Source organism: Triplophysa dalaica, chromosome 13 (genome assembly GCF_015846415.1).
Source record: "Triplophysa dalaica isolate WHDGS20190420 chromosome 13, ASM1584641v1, whole genome shotgun sequence".
Taxonomy (NCBI): Eukaryota; Metazoa; Chordata; class Actinopteri; order Cypriniformes; family Nemacheilidae; genus Triplophysa; species Triplophysa dalaica.
This window is the reverse complement of record NC_079554.1, coordinates 23,144,562-23,171,129: the sequence shown is the minus strand read 5'-3', so window position 1 is coordinate 23,171,129 and position 26,568 is coordinate 23,144,562. Positions and strand designations below refer to the sequence as shown.

The 26,568-nt window shown below is 42.0% G+C and overlaps 3 protein-coding genes across 9 annotated transcripts in view; 1 reads left to right on the top strand and 2 right to left on the bottom strand.

Moving 5' to 3' along the window:
* Positions 1–2,445, bottom strand: part of pak5 (p21 protein (Cdc42/Rac)-activated kinase 5) — a 47,002-nt gene extending 44,557 nt beyond the window's left edge. Inside the window, exon 1 of one of the 3 annotated variants that reach the window (XM_056765023.1) lies at positions 1,842–2,445. The gene's annotated coding sequence lies outside the window, so the exon portion shown is untranslated. Of the gene's footprint in view, positions 1–1,575; positions 1,678–1,841 lie in introns of those variants that run through there. The other 2 variants (XM_056765027.1, XM_056765025.1) reach the window with 2 other exon arrangements.
* Positions 2,446–6,831: 4,386 nt separating this feature from the next.
* LOC130434705 (galectin-3) lies at positions 6,832–9,362 on the top strand. The gene is made up of 5 exons (XM_056765007.1): positions 6,832–6,846; positions 7,542–8,039; positions 8,314–8,402; positions 8,487–8,658; positions 8,852–9,362. The coding sequence occupies exons 2-5, from the start codon at positions 7,557–7,559 to the stop codon at positions 9,008–9,010; spliced, it is 903 nt and encodes a 300-aa protein (XP_056620985.1). The 5' UTR covers positions 6,832–6,846; positions 7,542–7,556; the 3' UTR covers positions 9,011–9,362.
* Positions 9,363–9,662: 300 nt separating this feature from the next.
* On the bottom strand, positions 9,663–24,398 carry LOC130434812 (mitogen-activated protein kinase-binding protein 1-like). 5 transcript variants are annotated; one of them, XM_056765159.1, is made up of 30 exons: positions 24,173–24,398; positions 22,554–22,645; positions 20,525–20,587; positions 20,326–20,383; positions 19,243–19,413; positions 18,623–18,760; positions 18,351–18,533; positions 17,167–17,327; positions 16,898–17,072; positions 16,513–16,653; positions 16,254–16,438; positions 16,084–16,175; positions 15,866–15,991; positions 15,547–15,617; positions 15,111–15,232; positions 14,955–15,030; positions 14,757–14,868; positions 14,601–14,664; positions 14,428–14,529; positions 14,208–14,347; positions 13,987–14,015; positions 13,235–13,411; positions 12,886–13,102; positions 12,707–12,805; positions 12,568–12,628; positions 12,300–12,481; positions 10,905–11,249; positions 10,746–10,820; positions 10,480–10,565; positions 9,663–10,310 (listed from the first exon to the last, which is right to left on the bottom strand). In XM_056765159.1, the coding sequence occupies exons 1-30, from the start codon at positions 24,266–24,268 to the stop codon at positions 10,092–10,094; spliced, it is 3,858 nt and encodes a 1,285-aa protein (XP_056621137.1). In that variant the 5' UTR covers positions 24,269–24,398; the 3' UTR covers positions 9,663–10,091. The 5 variants fall into 5 exon arrangements, with proteins under 5 accessions (XP_056621137.1, XP_056621134.1, XP_056621135.1 ...); XM_056765156.1 differs by having other exon boundaries at positions 10,746–11,249; XM_056765157.1 differs by having other exon boundaries at positions 10,746–11,249; positions 12,580–12,628.
* Positions 24,399–26,568: the final 2,170 nt, after the last annotated feature.

The following is a 26,568-nucleotide window of genomic DNA, read 5'->3' as shown; positions in this document are numbered from 1 at the left end:
AAACGGTCTCAGATCAGTCTCTCCTCACAACGGACTCAGATCAGTCTCTCCTCACAATGGTCTCAGATCAGTCTCTCCTCACAACGGTCTTTTGTCTACACAAGGTTACTGACTGAAGCTCTTGAGAGGGTGTGATTATATTACATGAATCTATAACAGCTGAATAACGACTATGAATATTTACAAATTGAATGAGCTTGTGAAGAGACTCGTCTTTACAAAGCAGAATAATTATAGAATGTAAATCTATGTAAACACATTCAGCCCAATGAAGTTATATTTGTGCTCCTGGATATAAATGTGCATTCATCTCTCTTCAAGAGCAGAATAATCTTTGTTTCTATGTTGTGTTCATCTGAACCACAGATCAGCAGATCATTTCAGTGTTCCATCACATTCAGTCATATTCTCATGTGACGCTCTGTTAAACACGTTCTCTTACTGTTCTTCATCATCTTCTGTGTTACATGTGAATGTTTGACAGTGATGTCACTTCCTCTACAGAGTCATGCTGTAGTATTGATGTTTTCTGCTCATCACAGTCAGTGTGTGATTGCTATGTCAAGCATAAAATTGACTGAAACGATTGTGACCCGCTGTGTTTATTTATCACCGCTGTTTTTCCAACGATTCTTTAATTGTCTTTGTATGTGAGTATATCCTCTCTAGACTTATGACAGACAAAGCAGAGCAGAGAACTTTATGTGAACATTGTCACACAGACTGTCAGACTGCACAGTAATAAATGTGATTATATCCCTGAAGAGAAACTGCAGTTGTCACTTTAACCTGTTGAAATAAGACTAAATATAATATACATTTCACAATTCATCAGTTACTCTCCCCAATATTCCAAACCCATCAGTTGGATTAAAGTCCTGCGGTGTATCACACATGAAAAGAGACCACATACGAAGTTCATGTCATTTAAATTAATTCTGCTAGAAAATGTGAATATTTATCTCTATATTTTAAAGCCAATCTTTTGTGTACCTGCATAAACCTTTTACATCGCAGTCTCTGATCATGACATGATTAAGACCTGGTATTACAGACATCTGGCTACTCCCAAAATAAAATAAATGTTTGAGCTGTTTTAACTAAAAAAACTTGCAGTGAAAGATCTCAAAATCATCTATTGTTTTGTCCCAAGATGTACACTAATTATGTTTTTGCTTAGACATTTTTGATATAAGTGACTTCATCTAAACCAGCCCTGAATATTTCACAACTCCCTGCTGGACACAACACAAGAAGAAATTGTTGTTTGATGTGTTAACACTGTTATTATGAGTGTTGTCTTTACTCAGGTCAAATAAATGAGTGTAAACACAACTGCACAACATTCATTTTTTGCAAATACGTTGTGGAAAGCGTAATGCACATTACTTCAGCTGCATGACAACATCAACGTCATGACGAATGATGGCAGATATCGTTTGTATTACTGTAACGCAGATACATGATGTTGTTGTTACGAAGAGTGACAGCAGGACCTCCGTCTACATGACAATTACACGACACGTGTGTCCAATCCCCTAACACACACATACACAACACCAGTCACCTCCTGACCTCGAGCACAAACATCCGTGCGTGTGTCTCGTGCGAGGGCCTCGATGACGGCACTTCAGCACCACGGACAGCGGCGCTCGACGCGTTTCAGGCCCGCGACGCGTCACGTCATTCTGGGCGAACGGTGGTCTGTCATGGACACAGTTTCGGCAAATGCATGAGAGTTGCAGCCCTGCTCTGAATTACGCTGCAATATAAGCCACGCGTCGCATCCAATCACACGACGGCTTGTTGCTAGGAAAGAGAGAAAATGATTCATGTCTTACCGATTCCCGGCGTTCAGCTGCTTACATGTCCTGTCGGTGATTCGCTCCAATTGTCAGGAATCTGATGTTGACAAAAACAACGTTACGTGGTTATCCGCGCCATATTATTATTATCATCATCATCATCGGCTCCGGGATCCGGGATTGTGATGCTGGAGACTGCGAGCTACATCCGGCTGCTGGGAATCACAGCGCATGAGAGCCGGTGAAAGCGCATCTTCTGATCCTACTATGACGAAGGCGTGTGTTCGGACAAACGTTAGAAGCCTATCGCTATTTCACATATAATACATCTGAACTTTCGACAACAGGACTTCATTTATTCTTTATTTCAACTATATTCAGTAAACAAACCTCACGAAAATGAACACGATTGTGAACCAGAAAGTTGCCAAGAGACGTCGGAACCCAGTTTCTATATATTTTTTAATTGGTAGAACGATGAACAGGGCGGCACTAACCCTAACACAAACCCTTCCCTGCTCGAGAATTATCGACAAAAACACTGAACGTCTGAACTGTGTCAGACTGTGAATATCAGATATGAGTTTAATACCACGAGTTACCCAAAACTAGTACGCTTAAGGGCGATCTCTGGCGAGAACACGTACTAATGTGACCCGGTGTTGTGAAATATATGACATTTGGTGCCCCAGGTGTATCGTACATGAATATTCATGAGTTTCCTGCTTCGCGTCAAAGCGCCACTGGTAACAGCATGTGTGTGTGCGGCGCTGCTCAGACTAATCAGCTTGTGACTTCGAAGCATCGCGACACTACACTGCTCCTCATGTTTTTTCTTCACTCTCGCGGTATTTTGATGTCATAGAGGGATCGGTTTGTGCAGCGCGGCATAAAGTTGAACACACCACTATAGCAGGGCTTTGATGGGTCTTATGACACGTGACACTGTTTTAATACCTCGTATATTGATTTGTTTCGCATCTAATCACGCCACGGTACCAATTCGATTTTAAAGTATATGTTTTAAATAGATTTATTTATTAAGCTTGATGACTTGAACACTCATGATTAACGTTTGTTTATCCGTTTTAATTGTAAATATTCTTATGTGACCCAGTCTGTGAAAAGCAGGCTAATGTCTCAAAATCTAATGATGAGATAATAGGCATCACAGTTTGATTTCAATCATTCATTTTACTATGATTACATGTTTTGACATGGCGCGCGCAGTCAATATTAAAATGTTCTTTACAGTATGTAGGAAGATTAGATGTAGAAAACAAAACAGTCGATCACAAAAATGACTTTTTATGATCATTGTTTCACAGTTTTGACTGAAAAAGAAAATGTTATGGTCAGTTGTACTGAACGGGTGTTGTGGTGTTTAAAACTGTTATCTACAATCTGTTAAAATCCTTTATTAGCCAGATTTTCATGTGCTAAATTCACATGTGTGTATTCAACTTTAACAGCACAAGGGTTGGTGTATTTTTTTCACTCGTGACTGCAAAATATGCAGCATAGTTCCTTTTATCTTTAACATGTATTATAAATGTACAGATTATTATGTGGAGGATTATTTCAGCTATTTTAATTACAATATTAGATAGTTATTGCTATGGTCAGTTTACAGAATATGACAAAAACATTGTAAAAGTTTATGGTTGCTCATTGTATCATCTCACAATGTTTCCAACCATGTTAGAAAACAAAAATATGAATGTTTATATTCCAGTAAAAGAAAAACAGTATTATTAAGTCTGCTTGTGATGGACACTGACAACCGATCAAGCAATGAGGACTGCGACCGAGCCATCACATTTTAACCTTTATTATGCAACTAAATATATATTTATTCCAGCTGTCAACAGAGAACAGTAATTCACAACAAACAGACTTGTTGACTCATAATTTAACTCATCATTAACTGGAGCGTATTCTCTCTCCACATCTTTGGCAGAGCAATGGCTGCAAGCATTGGATACATGTAGGCTACACGTATGCTACTGTAACACAAGACCTGATCTTCAAACGACTGTACAAGTAAACACTAACAATTCATGCATATTGCATAAGTTCTTATGACGCCCAAGTAGGGATGGAATACTGACCGGGTTAATGTGGCCACTGCAAGGGGTCATTGACCAGCAGCCCGAGGGCCCTTCACCATCCAGTTTGATACAAGAAAACCCAAATCTATTTGATTTATGTTTAACAAATGGGTCCCGTAGCCTACACAAGGCCTCTTAGACACGGTTGTTAGTCTGTGAGACTCCCTGGCACTGTTACTACTAGGCCCTACACTGTAAACATGATATTATTAACAAGTCATGGGAAAATATGTCACTTTAACTTAGGAAATGAAGGTAACCATATGTTTCAACTTTATTTTAGAATAAACTTGATTTTTAAGCCACTTCGATTTAATGTACATTGAAATGACTTTGAGTCAACTGTAAGGCAGCAACTCATTTTGACAAGTATACTAGAGATTTTGTTGAGGTGAGAGCAACATTTCAGTTCATATATATATCTATATATATATAAACAGGCCCCTATACCCTAATATAGAGAGGGGACATCCATTTTAGTGGTGTCCGAATTCAAAGTGGGTATTATTGAGTGCACATGATGCATCATAACAACCGATGTACACACACGGCTAGAAGCTAGCAGCTAGCCATCTATCGAGATGCTCGCGCTGAATAATTCCCGCGTGTCGGCAGAAGATGTCGCCGCAGCGCTTCCAGTAAACCGAGTGTCCCAATTTACTCACTCGTTTTCACCCGCTCCTTAAATTAACTATATTAGTCAACCAATGTAGGGAATAGTGAATAAGGGTAGAGTGGCCGATTTCGGACACAGCCGGTACAGCAGCCACCAAATATTTCACAACACATCTACAGTGGACACAGTTACAGCGTCAATGTGAAATGTGATGAGATCCCTGTGGGGACCTAAACCTGTACACACACCAACACATTTGTGGGGTCCCCATGGCAAAAAAGCTTATAAATTGTTCAGAACAATATTTATTTAACAATCTAAAAATTCAAAATGTTTTCTAGGATATTTATGTTTAGGGGATAAAATAAACAGTTTGTAGAGTATAAACATCATTACACCTATGGACTGTCCCCATAAAGATAATAAACCAGACGTGTGTGTGTGTGTGCGCGTGCGTGTGTGTGTGTGTGTGCGTGCGTGCGTGCGTGTGTGTGCGTGAGTGCGTGCGTGTGTGTGTGTGTGTGTGTGTATGCGTGTGTGCGTGCGTGCGTGCGTGTGTGTGTGTGCGTGCGTGTGTTTGCGTGAGTGAGTGCGTGCGTGTGTGTATGTGTGTGTGTGTATGCGTGTGTGTGTGTGTGTGTGTGTGTGTGTGTGCGTGTGTGTGTGTGTGTGTGTGTGTGTGTGTGTGTGTGTTGCTTTAATATGACTCAAGTGTATGATACTGTTTAACTCCTGATGTGTTTCATCTTTGTATTTTCCATCTTTGTCTTGTTTGTTGTGTGTCTTTATATTTCCATGATTGAGCTTTAGTTGTGTTGTGTAGTTATCTACACATAGCCTTTACTGTCAATACAATCAGTCACACTAGATTAGATTATATGTGTTCATATTTAAAATAAATGAACACCAATTAAAGAAAGTTGTAATTATTTGTGCTATTATATTGATTTCTGCATTTTGATTAGCATAAAAACATTATAAAACTCTTCAAATTCTTTGTTTATAACTGATAACAACTGCCTTATCTGCTTTATAAAAATAAAGAATGTAATATAAATGTGAAACCCCAGATGTAAACACATTGTTGAATAAAACATCATCATGCGTGCTGTGTGTCAGTGTTCATGTGATGAGCGTTAGTGAGATTCGAGAATGTTCAGTGATGTGTTCCACGCACAATGTGACTTTATTGCATGATGTCCGGGCAGCTGCCATTATGTTGCAGGTTTTTGTGCAGGGAGTCACAGTCACATGATTGCTGACAGCACACAACTCATAAGAGCTTTATGAGGACCCATATGATGACACAAGGTCAGATTGTGCGACACCACGAGCGCTTTTCTTCACCGTACACACAATACACACACACTTATTCTTCTGATTACACTGACCAATCAGCTGTCACCATGAACACATTCATCAGCTCGTGGCCAATCATGTGAGTCATGGCACAACTGTTGGTTTCTGTGGCAACCGATGAATTTTGACAAGTGAGTTTTGTGCAAATGTAAATCTAATAATCCACAGTCATGCGTGTTCATCCCCAGACAACGAGCGACTGTTAGTTTAATTTAGTTTATTTTTGCACAATGTAAAATTAAATATAAATCTATTTTAGTTTAAACAAAAAAGTAAAAACAGAAAATATAAGAATACAGTGCAGGGAGAGGCAAAAGAGACCCCAAAGGGCTCATTTGAAGCCTCCACCTAAATAAACAAAATTAAGATAAAACTAATATAATTATATCAAAACCCAAATCAATATACAACCAAAAAAAAGAAAAAAGGCCCAGAAATACAAAACTAAAAAACTATTTGACAAAACATAAACATAAGCGACCCTGCACACAATACCAAACCCCCCAAAACAATATGCATCAGAAATCAAACAGCAAACACTTTTTTACAAAACATCCAAAAGATTATCCTTTAAATATTTGTTGTAAAGTGAACGTAAGAAACCGCTGTGACACTAACATTGAAAAAGAAATGAGCATTATTTGATTCTTTCGTTAGAAACAGTGAGAAGATAAACTTCTGTTTTATATGAGGTTATGTTTTCATTTGATTGACTTTATATGCTGGGTTATGACACGACGAGAGGAGAATCTGGACCATCATCACTTCACATGAGATCATGATGAGAGTGTATTCAGAGGGACGGATGTCAGACACAGATTCTTCTTCTTCTTCTTCTGGTCAGTGTGTAATGAGTTGGAATGTCATGAGGATCTGATGAGTATAAATAAATGAAGTTCACTTCTGTTTCAGTCTCTCTTCGGTCTTCATCCACTGCACATCGTCTCCTCATCAGGTAGTGTGATCTTCTTTCAGTTTATAGCTTACTTGCATTTGAATTACTAGGCTGTATATAACGGTCTGTGACACAAGAGGCACAGTTAGATTCTGTGGCAGATTTTCCACAGATCTCACATGACATCACTTTAGTTTTGACCTTTAAGTTTGTTCTTAATTAAATGTAGAAGATTTATAATCTGTGAGTAGATGTTTATGACCAGATTGTGACAGCACCAGTTCACTGATGCATTTATTTGTGGAGTTATACATTATTTTATAAAGTTATAGCAGCAATAATACACATTGCAGTGAACACATTGAAATGTTTGTGTAGCTGAAGAATTGTGAACTCTGAGCTGACACACATCCATGAGTGATAAGTGTACTTAAATTGGAGTCTTTACCAAGTGCATTACCGTAACACACTTTCAAATGTATTTTGTATTGTGTTTTAAAGATACCGGTAAGTGTGTTTCTTGATTTACTTATTATTAGTTTTAGGTACTGAGTATTGTGTGTCTGTTTTGTGTGAAACGCTGTGTGCCGCTGTCTTGACCAGGTCTGCCTGGAGGAGGAGACTCCTGGTTAAATAAAAAAAAAAAGAAACCATGAGTGATGATTCCGTACATGTGATGAAGGGATGTTAATAGTGTGGCGCTGGTCTTGAGTCAGCATCAGACGTGTGCTCATTTGTTCTTCTCTTTTCTTCAGTATTTTGGAGGCATCATGAGTTGCCCTTCCTCTGGTCAGCAGTGTAACAGTGGTTATCCACAGATGCTCCAGCAGACCCCTGGTTCTGTGTGGCCCCCTCAACCCTGTCAACCCTACTGGCCCTGCCAAACTGGTCAGCCGGCGTGGCCCATGAATCCTGGTACAGCGGTCCCACCCACCTGGCCCGTCCAACCCTTTCAACCAGGCTGGCCCAATCCTGCATCAACCCCGACAAGCCAGCCTGGCCCACCTGTTCAACCAAACCCACCCACCCAACCAATCCAACCAAACCCGCCAAACCTACCAGCTCAACCAATCCAACCAACCCAACCAATTCAACCAAACCCACCCACTCAACCAGGCTGGCCTACACAACTCCCCGCATCTCCCGTCCCCTCAACATGGCATGGTAATCCTGGTCAGCCAGGTTGGCCGGGTCAAATCCCCACAGGAGGAGCTACGCAGCACTGGCCGCCCGCACCATCCACCGCTCCTGTTGTAAGACCCATCTGACCGTTTCTCACCCATACGAGTCTGTTCTGATCATGATCAATGCCAATATTAAACCATTTAACGCAAATAAACAAACAACAGCAGAGTACATATAGAAAAAGACAAATTATACACCATCGCAGACAAAGGACAAACATTAAATTAGCACAAAACATTTTTGGTAGTGTACTGGGTGAACACCTCTGTACTGTAGACTTGATGTACTGTAGATGAGTTGTGTTTGTATGTGTGTTACTGAAGAAGTTGTCATGTTTCTCAGATGGTGCCCTTCAACATGAATTTTCCTCGTGGCATTTATGATAAACTGATGTTGACCATCAGAGGTCAAGTAAAGCCCGATGCTAAAATGTAAGTGTGCTCTACACTCGCATCTTCATTACTGTTGTTTCGTTGGTACCACGACTGTGTCATAAACGTTTGTGTCTCCACAAGGTTCACCATCAATTTTTTGCGCGGTAACGACATCGCTCTTCACATCAATCCTCGGTTCAATGAAGGCGGGAAACAGGTGCTTGTGCGCAATCATAAGCTGGGCGAGCGCTGGGGTCGAGAGGAGCGCGAGCTGCTGACGCCCTTCCCCTTCATGGCCGGACATCACTTCGAGGTAAACGACACGCTGCTGGAGTTCTTACTTCCTAAAAAGACCAACGTTTTCAAACGTTTTCCATTTATTGGTGGGAGAAAAGAAGCCGGAGAGCCCAAGAAGAGATCATTTAACAGCCAATGAAATCGACATTTGAAAGACGTTATAACTCTATAGGTGTGTGGATGAATAATTCATGTGATCTCCTCTGTAGATGAAGATTCTGTGTACGTTCACCGAGTTCAAGGTGGCGGTCAACAACACGCCCATGTTCGACTTTCAGCATCGCATCCGCGAAGTGAACCAGATCGACCGCATCAACATCCTGCATGACGTCACGCTCACGTCCGTCAATGTGGACTCGCTCCCCTAAGCAGACAGCGCGCGATCCCCACAGAACTTCAGTCAACCACCGAACACAAACAGTTGATGATGGACTTTTCCTTCGTCACGTGACGTCTTCGCCCTGATAGCACACGGATGTCTGGGAGACGTCTTTTTATTGTTTGCTCATCTGCGACACGTCTCTGAGATGTGAAAAAGTGTCTTTTCTAAGACGTTCATCAGATGTTTTACACAGCACATCTCATACAGGCGAACATGTGCTGTCCGAACGACTGGAATTCTGTGGAAACCAATGCACGTCATGTGACTGTATAATCGTCTTTATAACTAACACATAACAGATTGTGTTTATTCATCATCCCTGTCATTAACAGACGCATCTTCAGAACAAACATTAGAGAAAATATGAATCTAACATACGTTTATTTGACATGATCAAGAGTCCTGCATATGAGCTGATGACATCACAATCATTGACTGATCATGTCTGTACACATGTACACCGCTGGGCTTGCTCTGTGATCTCACTGTAAGATGTGATGAATATAAATACATTCAGAGCTTCTCCATGTTCTTGTAATTCTGTGTGTCAATAAAGAACTGTGTCATTGATTCAAGACAAAATGTTATTGAAAACAAATGTGGATAAACTTTAAAACATCGCCAAAACCACTTCACAATCTTGTCGCATTTCAGTTTATTGTGCAAGAAATCTGTGAGAGAACTTCTGACACGCAACACAATCACCTTGAAATATAAATAAAAACAGACAAATAAATAAGATGTCCATAGATAAATATATAAAAAGAAATGAGTGACCAAGGTGTCCACGTTCATTAGACATAAAAAACATAAGCATAAATCATGACAGTCGTATGACAACATGTATTCCACAACACAAACACATGTCAACTGACAATAAAACAAACACAACAGAAATCAAATCAACACAATTCTTTTGTCAGTAATATTCATCAATCAAGTCAATGACATCAAATGTTTCAGAAATAAATTCATTCAGAAATGTGCAAAATAAAACTTGATATAAAATCTCTCATTCTGATGATTGGCTCTAAAAACAGGCGAAACATGGAGAACATGACACACAACTACATGTTGTGCTGGAGTCTCTTCTCTACAGACTGCAGCTGAAGTTCTGAATATTGTTCCAGTAACGTCAGCGGCATCTTTCCATCCTCCTCCGTCATCATCATCATCATCCCCACTCCAGAAGCACGAAGTGAATCCAGTTCAGAACCCACAGAGAGCAGAGCGTCCCACAAGATCTTCTGCTGCTGAACACAACCCTCAGCAGAGCTCGACAACAGCTGAAACCCAAACACACACGCAGTCACAAACAAACAATCACACACACATAGCCCGGTCAATCAAACAGAAGCTCAGTTTTGCTGAACAATGGCAGACCAGACCAATCAGATGACGGCAGTGGTGCAGGATTGACACGCATGAGCTGTGTGATGTTTTTTTTATGTTTACCGTTCTGTAGAGTTGTGTGCTTCTTTGTAGACTTGTGCGCAGTTCAGCAGCAGCCCGTCTGCACTCCTCCAAACTCACGGACACTTCTGAAGAACAACATCACGTACAGAATCAGGCATCGCTCTGTGTTGATGTCTGACTGTTGATTTATAAACGCGTAACACATGTCCTCTACACTCTCTGCCCTCACAGAAGAAGGAGAAGCGAGTGAAAGCAGAGTGATGAAGGAGAAGACACACACATGAGAGGAGAACACACACTGATACCTTGAACCGCAGGAGCGTCAGACTGTACAGAGAAGGCTTTGACGGCCACTTGAGGGCGCTCCCGCTGAGGTGCGTCTGAAAACATGTGGTGGTGGTTGGTCACAGCTTCCGGATCGCCGGCAGTCCTCACTGACCCCAGATCAGTGCTTGTGTACTTACCAGAAGAGTCTTTGTGGAAGTGGGTTGAGGCACCTTTGCTGGGCCACTCAGCAAACGGACTGCTCATCCTCGGACACACAGCTGCTTTAAATGAGGGCTTTCCTTCACCTGGATTGGTGGTGGACGAGCACAAGCTCTCACAGGAAGTGGACTTCAAATCACCTATAGACACAGAGCGGCTGATTTTGGCCGTGGAGCTGGTGGTGGGGCTCATGTAGGAGTGAGCTCTAGAAATCCTCTTCAGGTTTGGACATTCCCAAGACTCGGTCATGTGATGAGGGGGGGCTCTGGACTCAGTCTTCAGCACTTCTCTTCGCACACGTGTTGGTGTTAGTGACCTTCGTGCTGAAAATATGAAGTCATTCACAGTGACAGCAACAGTGAGTTTTAATCTGTGTGCCGTGTGTCAGCGGTTCAAGTCATAGTTCAGACAAAAATGAACACTGAACCTCACAGACTTTCACTATGTAAACATGAGCTGAAACCATTCCTCGAGTTACTCGAATACAAAAATCATCCAAGGCCACTTTTTGTTGCCTCAAAGCATCATTTGATCCGTTTAACTACAGAACACACACGGAGCGCTGCTTTCCCCACGGACCGTTATTACTGACGCACAGCCCACTAAACTCTATTCATGTTACAGGGTTCTCACGCATTCACGCACAGTAGTCTGTTCACACGCTCACACCTTGTATGTCTCATGCTGATAAATAAGTGACGGTTTATAGAAACGGTGAACTGATATTTTGTTCAGTTTTAGGACGCTGAATCCTGTTATTTACACGTCACCCGTCTGTTGAGCTTGTCTGAGTGAATAAACTGCACAGGTTAAAGGGGTGATTCGCCAGAAATACGTGTTTTTCTTTGTCTTTTGTGGGTTATAATTTGCCCATGCATGTATTAGACATGCAAAATTTCAAAAATTTAAGTTTCAGAACAAAAGATGTATTTTATCTAGAAGCAAATGCTCACCCAGACCTGCCTGAAACACCTCGTGTAACTACACCCCGGCGAATCTACGTCAGTTCTTAACATGATTTGACTAAGACCGCCCAAATCTAAACGCAAGTAATGTGGGCGGTCTTGTAGATCTCATTGTACCGTCGCCGGCGCAGCCTGATGTTCCGAATATGGTAAGAGGCGTTACATTTCTGTGCAGTATTCCTCCAATCACTACGCACTAGTGACCTGGCCAATCAGAGCACACCTCGCTTTTCAGAGCGAAGAGCCTTGTAAAATATCAGCACGTTTCAGAGAGGCGGAGCAAAGAGAGATACAAACATGCACGGTATACACATTCCAATACATCAAATCAAACAATAATATTCCTTTTAGCCAAGTCACATGACCCCTTTAAGGTCAGTGTAGAGCTAGATCTGTTGAATGACTCACCGTCTGTGCTCAGATTGTGAACTGAAGCAGATTTCTGGAGTGCCACAGGATGTTTGATCCTTTGGCTCAGGTAAGGATGGTTTCTCTGTGGCGATGACCTCATCACGGGCTCTCTGACGTCTTGCACACTGCTTCCAGAATAATTTTTGTCAATCGGGGGTCTGGTGGTGGCGGCGCTGGTCCTGGACATAGAGGTGAAAGTTTATCCAACACATCCTCTTATAGGGCTCTTTAAGAATTGTACTCATCATGTTCATCAAAGGATGACCTGCGACTGGACCTCTGTGCGTGGAAACTTGTGGAGGCGCCTTCAGGTCTGTTCTGAATGCCTGAGGACAAAATTAAAGCATATTCAGAAAGCTCAAATCACAAATGTCTGATTGAACACAAGACCAAGTGGCCCTCACCTGCTTCACTGCGGCCTGACACCATCTGATGTTTCCTGGAGACGTCCTGAGAGATCTGCTGTCTGTCAGTGTGGTTGCCATCAGAGCGTTCATCTGAATCTGAGAGAGCAGAAGAGCGTTGACAAGAGAGTTCTTCATTCTCCCAACATGATGGAGAAGCAGTAGACGGTGTGTTGTACCGTGCTGGTGTTGATCTGGACCAGCTTCAGCGCTGCAGTACCCCACACAGAATCCACTGGACAGACTGTGACACACCTCTGCAGGAGTGTGAAGATGTTGTGAAGTGATTCTGTTGGGCCACTCCTCTGAATACAGCACAACACCCTCAGGTTCAGGTGTAGAGGCCGGGGCGAGCCAGGCCGAATGAGGTCGCACTCGCTGCTTCTTACTCCCGTCCTGAACGCAAGAGAATACAAGTTCAAATATATCCATTAATATAACTGGATTTGGCTAGACAGGGACTAAAAAACTAATATTCCAAACATAAATTCAAGGAAAATGATGAATGCAAATGACTCAGTTTACCACCTTCAGACTGGAGGTGCTGCTCCGCTGCTGGAGTCCTCCTGTAAAGTCTCTGTTCAGAGATCGGCCTTTAGACAGAGAATCCAGCTGTCGAAGCTCCAACATAGACTTCACCATCAGCTCCAGAGAGCCCACACGACTGGACCAGCGTCTCCTCGGCTGAGGGGGAACTTCACAATCCTGATCATCATCATTAATCTCATGTTCATTGTAAAGCTCATGGCAAAATATCTCTTAAAGGAGCAGGTTCCTTTCACAAGAAATGTTCATTTACTCGCCCTCATGACATCAAAGATGTTTCTGTGTTTGTTTCTTAAGTGGAAAGGAAATGAAGGTTTTTGATGAAAACATTCCAGGATTTTTCTCCATATAGTGACTTCAATGGACTCCAAACACTTGAAGGTGAAAATGACAGTTTCAGTGCAGCTTCAAAGGACTTTAAACCACACCAGACCATGAATAAAGGTCTTATCTAGAGAAACCATCACTCATCTTCTTTAAAATAAGTTTTTTTAATAAGGGTCCATTGAAGTCACTATATGGAGAAAAATCCTGGAATGTTTTCATCAAAAACCTTCATTTCTTTTCCACTAAAGAAACAAACACAGAAACATCTTTGATGACACGAGGGCGAGTAAATGATCATCAACATTTCTTGAGAGTAAACTGCTCCTTTAATGTTTGATTTTCCTCTCAATGACATATAACAGCTGAACCTGCACATTACAAATCAACCTGAAGAGTTCATCACTGACCTTCACTGTGTTCCATTCCACACAAGCACCTGTCACAGACAAGACAACACACTTTACAACTCTGTGTGGACTTGGTTTGGATATGTTAGTGGGGACCTAAACCTGAACGCACACCAACTCATGGGGAGATACATTTAGATTATAAATTGTACAAAGGTTAGGGTTATACAAATCTATACAAATATGTATAATGCAAGTGTGTGTGTGTATGTGTGTCTCACGTGGCTCTTCTTCAACACTTCTCTCAGACTGATGCTGACAGCTCTTCTGATGGCTTTCATGTTCTTCATCCTCTTCCTCTTCATCTCTTTCACTCTCAGGGTAGCAGCTTGTGACGTTTAATGTAAAACCAGACGAGCGTCTGAAACGGTTCATATGAGCTTTGGATCAACACAAGATATTTTCTCAAATGTGTCACAAGCTCAACATCAGTGACAGTACCTGAAGGAAGTGTTTTGAACAGTCTGACGGCGTTTGCGCTGAAACAGACGTTCTCTCATGTTCATGGTCAGTTCAGGAGCCAGTCGCCACACAAAGATACAACTGCAAACAACAGTCGTCTGAGTTATGATGACATCACACGAGTGAACGCTTAAGAGGAGTCACACACACACCTGTCACCTGAGGCTGAGATCAGATATTTACAGTCGTCTGTGAACATCAGACTGCCGATGATTTCTGTCCGAAAGAGGAAAAAAACTCATCTCATCTTAAGCATTAGATCATTTCGTATTTAAAATCAATACAACAAAATAATTTAGAGGGTTTACCTGAATGACCGAACATCGTTGCTAAACACTCTCCTGTCCTGAAGTCAAAGAGACTGATGGTCTTATCAGAACAGCTGACAGCCACATACACACCAGACGGATCCATCTCAATCTACAAGAAAACTCACGGTTATTTGATTTAAATGAATACATGTCAACTACATGAAGATCTGACAGGCGTGTTTTACTGAAGTGCACCTTGAGCACGTGGCCTTCATCTCTCTCAGATCCTTTATAAGATTTCTTCTGTTTCCCACTGCTGATGTTCAACACTCTGAGAGAGAGAGAGAGAGAGAGATGACGTCATACACTAATGTTTCATGCACAACATCCCCTTGTACTGGTCACACACACCTGACACTTCTGTCCTGACAGCCCACGACTGCGTACCGCCCGCTGGGGTCAATGGTCATGTCACAGAATGTTGTTTTGTGAACCACATGACGCGTCCGCAGAAACTCTGTCCCTCTGGTGGTCTAAAAGTAAACAGGAGACAGTTTAACAAATGAAAATAAATTCGCTTCTACTACTGCTCAGTCGCACATCTCTAAACTCAAACACTTATATTCAGATACATTTGAATGGTCAAGAGCAGCATGAGCATCCTGAGATCAGGACCGAGAGAAAAACACATGAACTGTCAGTGTGGCGTCACCTGCAGGAGATCTGCAGAACTGCACACATTCACACGTTTAGGACAGAAACTGCGTCTGGCACAAACAGACTGATATCTTCACGCTGGATCCTAAGACACTTTAGATATTTCTATATAGACAGAAGCAGAACTCACTCTGTAAGCGGTGTGAAAGTACAAACTCTTGTCTGCTCCACAACTGATCAGCTTCACTTCTCCATCACTGACTGAACAAATCACACAAAACACTCCATCAGAACATGAACCGGATGAATCAGTGACCACAGAATTACAGAGAAACCTCTGCAGATGATCACAAACAACAAACATCAAATGTGTAAAAGTGAAATAAGCATTAAAACAAGTGATGATTAGTGTTTCGGTGGCGATGTGGTTTGGGGATGTTTTTTCTTTGTTAGGGTCTAGTCAGATGGAGGGGGATCTTATCTGTGAGGTATGAGCACAATATTGTTACCAGTGAAGTGCACAGCAGTGACAGATGAAGAGTGTTCGTCCAGGGTCTGAAGTAGACTATAATCTTTATCAACATCCAGCACATGAATCAAACGATCTCGACTCGCCGTCACCAGAAGATTCATGCCTGCAATACAAATCACACACACACACACACACACACACATGTTCACATCTACAGAACACACGTTCACATATAATGCACGCACACACACTGACCTGTGTGAGGTTTGGAGTATTCCAGACACACAATCTCAGAATCATGTACATCAGCTTTGAGGATCTCCTTCAAACAGGTCAGGTCATGAACCCTTTTGCAACAAAAGAAAGAGCATCAGACCTTCAGTGAGCTTTTAGAAATGTAGAGAAGAGACGGATCATGAGAGTACCTGAGAATTCCACTTCTGTCCCCTGACGCCAGGTGTCGGCCATCGGGACTCACACAGATGCTTCTGACAGCGTTTCTTCTCTCTGACGACAGCCCGTCTGTTTTCTCTGAGCTACTGACTGCAGTTCCCTCAACATCCAGCAGAGCGTCGCTGTTGTCATTCATGTAGATGACTTCATGAAGGTCCTGAGAACGCTTTCTATCACTTTAATCATCATCAGACTCAATGAATGAGAGTTCAGAAGTGTCTGTGAACTTACTCTGCTGAATAAGTTACTGCTGGACGTGTTGAATATGTTGTCTGATCTCCACAATCGCACAGTGCTGTCTGACGAACAGCTGAAGAACATTCCAGAGGAACCAGGCAGAGATCTGGAGTCGTGTGTGTCTTTAGGAAACATCTGGAACACAGTACGTCACCATGAAGAACATGAGCCTCAGACACTCTCTAGATAAGACTCAGATAAGTCTGATGTTTTAGTAGAATAACTAGAGCACACCATCATCCATAAGCGAGCCAAACTTCTCTCAGCGTTGACTCTTTATTGAGCAAAACATCCAGAGTCCAGCATGAGAGAAGACTGTACTCAACATCTGTCAGAAACTCATGTTCAGCGAGTAGATGATGAAAGGTCAAGGACTCACCTGCAGATCCCAGACGCCGTCAGAATGATAGAGAGCAGAATGAACTTTGAGAACTCTCTGCAGATCTCTCGTGTCCCAGATGTACAAGCTGTGATCATCATACACACACGACAGCCAGCCGTTCACATGGTCATAGGTCACGGCCACAGAGTCTGGATACTGAAAATCAGGATTCCTGAAAGACACAGAAGAGATCAACTATAGTCCTGACAAGATCAAAGTTTCCTTTCAGACAGAGGTCAAAGGTCATGTTTCTGCAGCAGATTCACCTTGTCTGAGTAACAGTTGTGATGTGGACACCCAGGTGATGTGGGCGTGGCAGCGTGCAGATGAAGCTCAGATCAGACGAACTGAAGACTCGCAGGGTTCCGTTTGCACACGCGCAGAAGATCAGATCCCCCGACACAGACAGAGACGCCGCTGAGGTGGTCTACACACAGACACACACACACACACGTCTGGTTTGTCATCTCCACGGGGACAGTCCAAAGACACAAAGACGTTTATACTGCAGATTTGATAACCTAACCATCACAGAAAACCTTCAGCGTTTATAATTGTTCTGTAGGAATGATCCGTTAGGAGCTCAGTTTCATTCTGCCCATGAGTCAGTGTGCATCAGTCCCCACCGACACACACACACACACACACACACACACACATGCGTGTACGCACACACAGTGTACTGCCACGGAGCCCCCAGACATGACGTGTGTTGTGATCCAGACAGCATATGACCAGTGTTGGGTAAGTTACTATGAAAAAGGGATTAATTACTAAATTTACATTTATCAGACGCTTTTATCCAAAGCCACTTACAGATGAGGTAAACAATGGTTACTTGTTACTAATTATATATTCAATAGTGTCATGAGATTACTGTACAAATGACTCTCTCCAGAAAGTATTTAATTACTCATAACTCATGACTTTCTATATCATACATCAACCTTGATCAGTTCAGTGATTCAAAGATAGACATGAAACCACTCTTTTAATTCATTCAAATAAATCATTAATAACTACATAAATTATTCTTATTAACTGACCAAAGTGTACAAATGTGAGAATTATACATTAAAGCACAGATTTTAAAGTTAGACTTATAATTGTGATGTCATTTCCACTATTGAATATATTACACAGTATTTAGTTTGATGACATCTGAAGTAACTGTAATTAAAAAAACAAGAGTAATCCCTTACTTGACTTTAAGGGAAAAGTGATTAAATGACAGTGACTAATGACCAACACACTGGATATAACAGATCTGATCTTACATACTGGCCACAGGAAACTAAACTCAGCTAGTAAATGAGTCATGTGACAGGAAGACCACTGTTCAATACAGAAGAATTCCTCTCACAACGTAACTCACAGCCCCTGAAGAGCCGTTTCAGCGTGTGTTGACTGTAAATGTGCTTCATGATTTCTTCACACACAAGTTGCTCACCTGCAGATGAACCCATTTCTCCAGAACTCTCCTGTCATTAAACTCACACAGCAGACCTGATGAGGTGACACAGAACGTGCTGTCTGACTTCAGCCCGCGGCCACATGCCACATCACAAAAGAAATTGTTCTGAAGTTCACCGAGGAGACCCGAGCGGCCCATCAGAGGGACGGTTGACGACAGCTGCAGGGGATGATGGGATAACACAGAGGATGATGTAACAGACAGCACCATCCTCACACCGGACTCTGACGGTCCCTCGTAAGCGTTACCTTGTTAGAGCGAGAAGGTTCCAGGTACCAGAATCGGACGTGTCGGTTTCCAGCCGTGACAAAATAAGAGCTGTCATCGGAGAAGGCCACTGCCGTCACATTACTGGACACCTTGTTAGTGGCCACCAGTGTGTTTCTCTACAGGATCAGAGAGAACATTGATGAACCTCACATCACAAGACAGATGCCGCTCCCTCGCTCACTACTTCACTATTCCCTATGTAGTGCGTGACATTGAGTCCACTATATGAACATGAGCGAACGATTTCAGACACTGATGTAATATATCCTGAGTCTGACATTCATCATAACGCTTCAATTACATCTGAGTGGCTTTATGGATTGTTTTGTAAAATGGTAAAGTTCATTTTCACCTTGTTTGTATTTGTTTTTAATAAAGAGAACAAACCGAATGTTTGCCACGTTTGTTTACTTTACTTTTTGCACACTCAAAATCAGAGTGCATTGTGGGTAAAATAGAGTGAACGAATGTAGGGGAAGAAGTAGTCGGACACCACTACAAAATGGGGACCACTCAATACAGTGCACTATATAGGAGACAGGAGCGGTGTCACACACAGAAAGAGACAGGCAGAGGGCCTGATGGGATATTTTGGTACCTTCCAGACCCACAGGTTGACGCTCATGTCATGCTGGGAGCCCACGCTCACGATGTATTTAGTGTTAGGGGAAAACGTCACACAGGACACACCGTATTTGTGCTCCTGTAATTCGGCCACCTGTGTCCCGCACTCCACATCCCAAACACGCACAGCAGGCAGATGACCGCTCTGACACACACACACAGAGAGAGAGAGAGAGAGGGAGAGAGGAGAGGGGAGAGAGAGGGAGAGGGAGAGGGAGAGAGAGAGAGGGGAGAGAGGAGAGAGGAGAGGGAGAGAGGGGAGAGAGAGGGAGAGGGAGAGGGAGAGGGAGAGAGAGAGAGAGAGAGGGGAGAGAGGAGAGAGGAGAGGGAGGGAGAGAGAGGAGAGGGAGAGGGAGAGGGAGAGGGAGAGAGGGAGATGGAGATGGAGATGGAGATGGAGAGGGAGAGGGAGAGGGAGAGGGAGAGGGAGAGGGAGAGGGAGAGGGAGAGGGAGAGGGAGAGGGAGAGGGAGAGGGAGAGGGAGAGGGAGAGGGAGAGGGAGAGGGAGAGGGAGAGGGAGAGGAGGAGGGGGAGAGGGAGAGGGAGAGGGAGAGAGGGGAGAGGGGAGAGAGGAGAGAGGAGAGGGAGAGGGAGAGGGAGAGGGAGAGGGAGAGGGAGAGGGAGAGGGAGAGGGAGAGGGAGAGGGAGAGGGAGAGGGAGAGGGAGAGGGAGAGGGAGAGAGGGAGAGGGAGAGGGAGAGGGAGAGGGAGAGGGGAGATGGAGAGGGAGAGGGAGAGGGAGAGGGAGAGGGAGAGGGAGAGGGAGAGGGAGATGGAGAGGGAGAGGGAGAGGGGGAGGAGGAGGGGAGAGGGAGAGGGAGAGGGAGAGAGGGAGAGAGAGGGAGAGGGAGAGAGAGAGAGGGGAGAGAGGAGAGAGGAGAGGGAGAGGGAGAGGGAGAGGGAGAGGGAGAGGGAGAGGGAGAGGGAGAGGGAGAGGGAGAGGGAGAGGGAGAGGGAGAGGGAGAGGGAGAGGGAGAGGGAGAGGGAGAGGGAGAGGGAGAGAAGTCATCAGTGTGTTGAACTATAGGAACTCAAGAACATCAGACATGATCCCTCACCTCTCCGGTCACCAGATATTTCCCATCTGAAGAGAAAGACACGGCTGTAATCGTTTTCCTGAAAAACAAAATATTCCACACACGTGTAAACAAGCCAATCACATCAAACGCACGTCTGTATTTCCAAACACTGTAACATGAACTGATGAAGGTGAATAATGATAATAATGTGTGCTGGTGGGTTAGATTGATTCTTCACCTGGATGAATTGATGAGATGCTCTTTACTGTTTTTGGAAGGGTTCAGCAACACCACAACACATCTGAACAGAACACACACACACACACGCACACACACACAGGAATTACAGACTGAAGAAAATCCACAGAACTGAAGCTAATAAACATTATGATAGTGTTGAGAAAGAGAGCTGGAAAAGACATTAAGAGTCTTACACTTTAAACTAGGGCTGCAACTAACGATTATTTTAATAATCGATTAATCTGTAAATTATGTTTTCGATTAATCGATGAATCGGATAAATACATATACCAAGAAAAGCATTCATTTCCAACCCTTTATTCAAAAACAGAACTTAAATCTTTAGAAACTGCACAAACATGTTGCTCCTTGAACATCCCTGAGCTGTAACAATAATAATAAAACACAAAACAACAAAAACTAACACAAAAAACATACACATGTATGTTTTATATCTACCAAATATATCGATTTTTTTTTTTCAATAAAAGTGCCACCTGAGCTGCCAGAACAATAAATAATTTATAAAAAATAAAGAACAATACAAATCAGAATTTTGACAGGATTTGTTTGAATGTCAGAACTCGCTCTCAAATTCACTTGAAGTTTATTCATTAAATTACTACCATCATTGTAGTAAGTGCAAGCTTCATTTATACACCACATTTTAACAAAGCTTAAGATGACCGAGTGCTATAAAAGAACTTTAAAATTAAATTAAAAAGTACAACACACACAAATATATTTGTCAATAATAACCTATATGGGAAAAAGCACAGAATATATACTGCAAACATTGCTTTTCTAACTTAGTAGTTTTGTCCTGTTGTCAGTTCAAATATCAAAAAAATCTTAAATCAAGATACATTTACTAGACACATGAAATAGCATAAGAAATTATGTCTTGTTTTCTGAAAAAACACCTCAAATTAAGTGATTGTTTGCTTAAAACAAGCATAATTATCTGCCAATGGGGTACGAAAAACAATCTTAATGAGATATACTTTCAAACAGAAGTTATAATCATCAATTAATTTTCTCATGCCATTTTTCTTGTCTAGTAATCTTGATTTTTTTAGATACTTGGACTGGAAACGAGAAATAAACTACTAAGAAAGGCTTTTTTTGCAGTGTAGCTATACATGACAACAGATTGATAAGTGAATGGTTCAAAAAAGGCTAGTGAATAAAAACGTGTTTTTATGCTTGCAATGCAAAGTGCAAAGTAACTATACCACCCCTGCTTATTGCTAACTTGTCATGCTTGTCAAGCTGGATAACGAGTAAACATAAGCACCAGGGACATTAAGTTCATCACTTCAAAACGGAACAAAAGTAGGATTCTTTAATGACTTAACCTGCTGTTGAACTCCCTTCCTCCTCATCAAAGACAATTTCGTTGCCAACTCTTTTAGTAATCGATTTTTATCGATTAAATCGATTCGTTGTTGCAGCCCTACTTTAAACAACAGTAAAGTCACATGAAGCAGAAGTTGCCATTCACATCTTTTATGTATTGTGACGTGTATCTGAGCGAAACGCCTTCTGAGATTTGAATAAACTTTAGGGCGGGGCTTTATTTTGCCTTTCCCTTTTTGATTGGTTTGTTGTAAATTGGGCCTGGAGGGGAGGACTGGCCAATGGACAGTGAGTGTAGCCCTACCTCTTTATTGTTGCTGACATCATGATGTGGTGAAGAGTTGTTGTTGAGAGGGGGAGGAGCTTAATGATTTTATTAAAGATTACAATTGCAGATTAATTTTGGAAAAATAATGGTGTGGACGGATAAATCATTTATAAGAATCACTGCAACACTGTTTGATGTCATGGTGCCTCAAATTTTTTTTGTCTGAACTGCTTACGTCCCGTTCAGTAATATTCCTTCAGTGTTCTTAAAAAAGATGTTAACTTCATAATGTTGGTTTCGTGGCCAACAGGATATAAAAGTGATAAATGAGAGACGTCTCCATTCACTCAAGCGTTGTGAAATATAACATGTGTGTAATAATATCCATCTGTGAACTCACCCGGCCGGGTAGGCCACAGTTCCTGAACAGGGGTCACAGGTTAAACTGCTGTTACCTGAAGCTGTGATGCCCACAACTCTCTCCAGAGTCACCTGACAAACAACAAAACATCATCAGATCACTCGTCCATCAGCTCAATCACACATTCTACATGACTTCTTGTTTAAGAAAAAGATTTCTCTAAAAACTAAAGTAAAGTTTGAAGGTTTGAATCTGATAACACGGTGAGCACGTGATTCACAGGAATGTGTTTGTTTCATCACATTTACGCACACACACACACACACACACTGTTGTTTACATGTGATAGTGAGAGAGGTCAAAAATACAAAACGCTGATCAACAGCACAGATAATCGACCCCCAAACAACAGTGAAATAAAATACATGCGAATAAAAACAATAATCCTCAGCTCGCGCACGTTGTTATTATTATAAGACTACGGAGGGTCACAAACCCCTTTCATTCAAACAACTAAACGAATCAACTGAGGAGCTAACAAAACGGACTAACTTAAATATATTTTTCATCATAGTGGCGCATGTCAGTAATTTACATCTAGTCATTTTGAAAACGCTTTTCTCCACAGAAATGACAAATGGAGTGTATTTATCGAAGAGATTGTGAACCTGACTGAACATTACCTGACTGGACATTAGCTGACTGGACATTACCTGACTGGACATTACCTGACTGGACATTACCTGACTGAACATTACCTGACTGGACATTACCTGGCTGAACATTAGCTGACTGGACATTAGCTGACTGAACATTAGCTGACTGAACATTACCTGACTGGACATTACCTGACTGGACATTACCTGACTGGACATTAGCTGACTGGACATTAGCTGACTGGACATTACCTGACTGGACATTACCTGACTGGACATTACCTGACTGGACATTACCTGACTGGACATTACCTGACTGGACATTAGCTGACTGGACATTAGCTGACTGGACATTAGCTGACTGGACATTACCTGACTGAACATTACCTGACTGGACATTACCTGACTGGACATTACCTGACTGGACATTAGCTGACTGGACATTACCTGACTGAACATTAGCTGACTGGACATTAGCTGACTGGACATTACCTGACTGGACATTACCTGACTGAACATTAGCTGACTGAACATTAGCTGACTGGACATTAGCTGACTGGACATTAGCTGACTGGACATTACCTGACTGGACATTACCTGACTGGACATTACCTGACTGAACATTAGCTGACTGGACATTAGCTGACTGGACATTACCTGACTGGACATTAGCTGACTGGACATTAGCTGACTGGACATTACCTGAAGGGACATTACCTGACTGAACATTAGCTGACTGAACATTAGCTGACTGGACATTAGCTGACTGGACATTACCTGACTGGACATTACCTGACTGGACATTACCTGACTGGACATTACCTGACTGAACATTAGCTGACTGGACATTAGCTGACTGGACATTAGCTGACTGGACATTACCTGACTGGACATTACCTGACTGGACATTACCTGACTGGACATTACCTGACTGGACATTACCTGACTGAACATTACCTGACTGGACATTACCTGACTGGACATTACCTGACTGGACATTACCTGACTGGACAAGCTCACGCGCGAGCGACTCTTTCTCAGTCTGATGGACGGAGAGCGCAGGAGACTTTTAATCCGAGTTCTGATAGATCCGTCCATACTCACTCCGCGTCAGATAACATTAAACCACACTGTACTGTGAAATACTGCAGTAAAGAGATCAGACAACGCTGCTGTGATTGAGTCGGACCATCTGATCAATGACCATTTGACCAGTAAGTGAATTCTAATGGCGAAGGAATCTTATTGGCTTTTGTGATCTATGACGTCTAACTTTGTGCATATTAATAAGTATAGGTGTGTTCTTCACGGATCGACAGCATGTGACATCACATTACCGCGAGATTAGACCGTTCTGTGTTGTTTTGGAGTCACTCTCGCGACATCTGCGCAGCGCTGCTTGAATGCGAAAGCGTCTTTTTAACGATGTTTTAAACATAAGAAGAGTTTGGTTCCAAAACGAGATAACTCCGTTTTTAGACATTTTAAAAAATCGAGTTTTTTATTGTGGATTCAATTAATATAAATCTTACTGCAGTTAGTTTGTTTTGATTTAAGCTGATAAATATAATATTGATAACATAATAAAAAGCATGGTTTTTACAATAAAAAAGGAGTTATCTTATTTTGGAACCAAACTCTTCACATACGTGAGAGCGCCTTAAGTGCCTTTAAAACACTCTCAGGTCTAATCTAAATGCCGCTTTATGTCGAGTTGAATGTTTTGTGCAGCATGTTTAGATCTTCACTTGACACCTCAGAACTGCAGCTCATGTAAAGACAATGACAGAAAGTCAATGATCAATGATTTGTGAGCCAAAGACATGAGCAGTCAAAGCAGCAGCTGGTGATGAGATCATTCAGTTTAGATTCATTCATTTCATCTCTGATCTCTTTTCTCTCAGGGAAAGATTTCCTCACAATGGTGATAAAACCCTCACAAAAGTTCAATCCATCTCCGCTCATTGTCCTCGCTGGTGTAACGATCTTAAATTCACTCACGTGTTCACTCGTGCACTATTCCCTATACAGTGAATGCTAAATAGTCCACTATATGGGGAAGAAGTGAATGACGATGAGTGAATAAGTTCAGACCCTGATGTAATATATCCTGCGTCTGACAGCACTGTCGCTTATATTACACCTGTGTGACGTCACGGATTGTTTTGTAAAATGGTAAAGTTCATTTTGACATTATTTCTCTTATTCTTATTGTAGGCTATTCGTTTTTAATAAAGAGAACAAAACAAATGTTTGCCACGTTTATTTACTTTTACACGTATTACGTTTAATAAAATGACTTAATACATTTAAAATAAAACACTGCTATATCCATTTAATGTGTTTATTCTCAAAAACACGAAAACAACTGTCAAAAACAACAAACACAAGTGTTAACACACATTGGCATTAAGGGTAACTCTCCTCCAGCTGGTTCTGAATCTTCTGATCAGACCGTTGATTCGCGTTGTATCATGGGAAATATGAGTGAGCGAGTGCACATCGGATGAAGGCATTGTGGGTAAAAAGTAGTGAACAAATGTAAGGAGTGAGTCGTCGGGGAAAGGCCCGCCCAAGAGTCCACATGACAGACAGGTAAAGCAACCAATCACGTTACGTTTTGTGCCGCGTCATGTTTCCCCGCAGTAACAGACCGGTGAAAATTCAACAGCAACAAAATGTTTATTCAGTGAACTTCGCACACATTTAAGAATTTAGTTGATCGTGATGAATTATAATAGCGACCGTTGTAACACTTCAGCTAAATTCTTAGATCAGACACACGCGTCTCTCGGAAATCCTGTGAAATTCAACCAATCAGATGACGACTTCGAATTTGCTGAAGTATTTCCAGAAAGCTGTGTCATAATGGCTGGAGTACACTACAATACTTTTAAAATCGTAACAGATTTGTTTAAAACTAGGCATCACACGCTAGCTAATGTTTCAGATAGAAACACGCGAACTGATCAAAGCCGGGTCTGTTTGAATACTGGATTCTGATTGGCTGCTAGCCGTGGATTATCACTTATTTATGCATCAGACGTTTAGCCAACGGTCCGTGGATGTGACGTCTGAGGCTAAGACTAGGTCTACCACATCTCTCTTCATTCAAGAAACAACATAAAACATATATTTTATAAAACTTGAGCAGTAAATGTTGACTCTCTCTCTCAATAGAGGTTGTTCTGGGTTTGGACGAAATCTAGTCTCTTTGTATAAGCACTTATAGTATTATTGCCTCCTATTGACAAACCACTTTAATCCTTTATCTTCTCTGCAAGTCGCTTTGGATAAAAGCGTCTATTAAATGTAAAGCAACGTTGCCACATGCAAAAGCAGGACAATAAAAACAAATCATTGCAACAATGAGTTTAATTTAAAGTCTTAACAGCAAT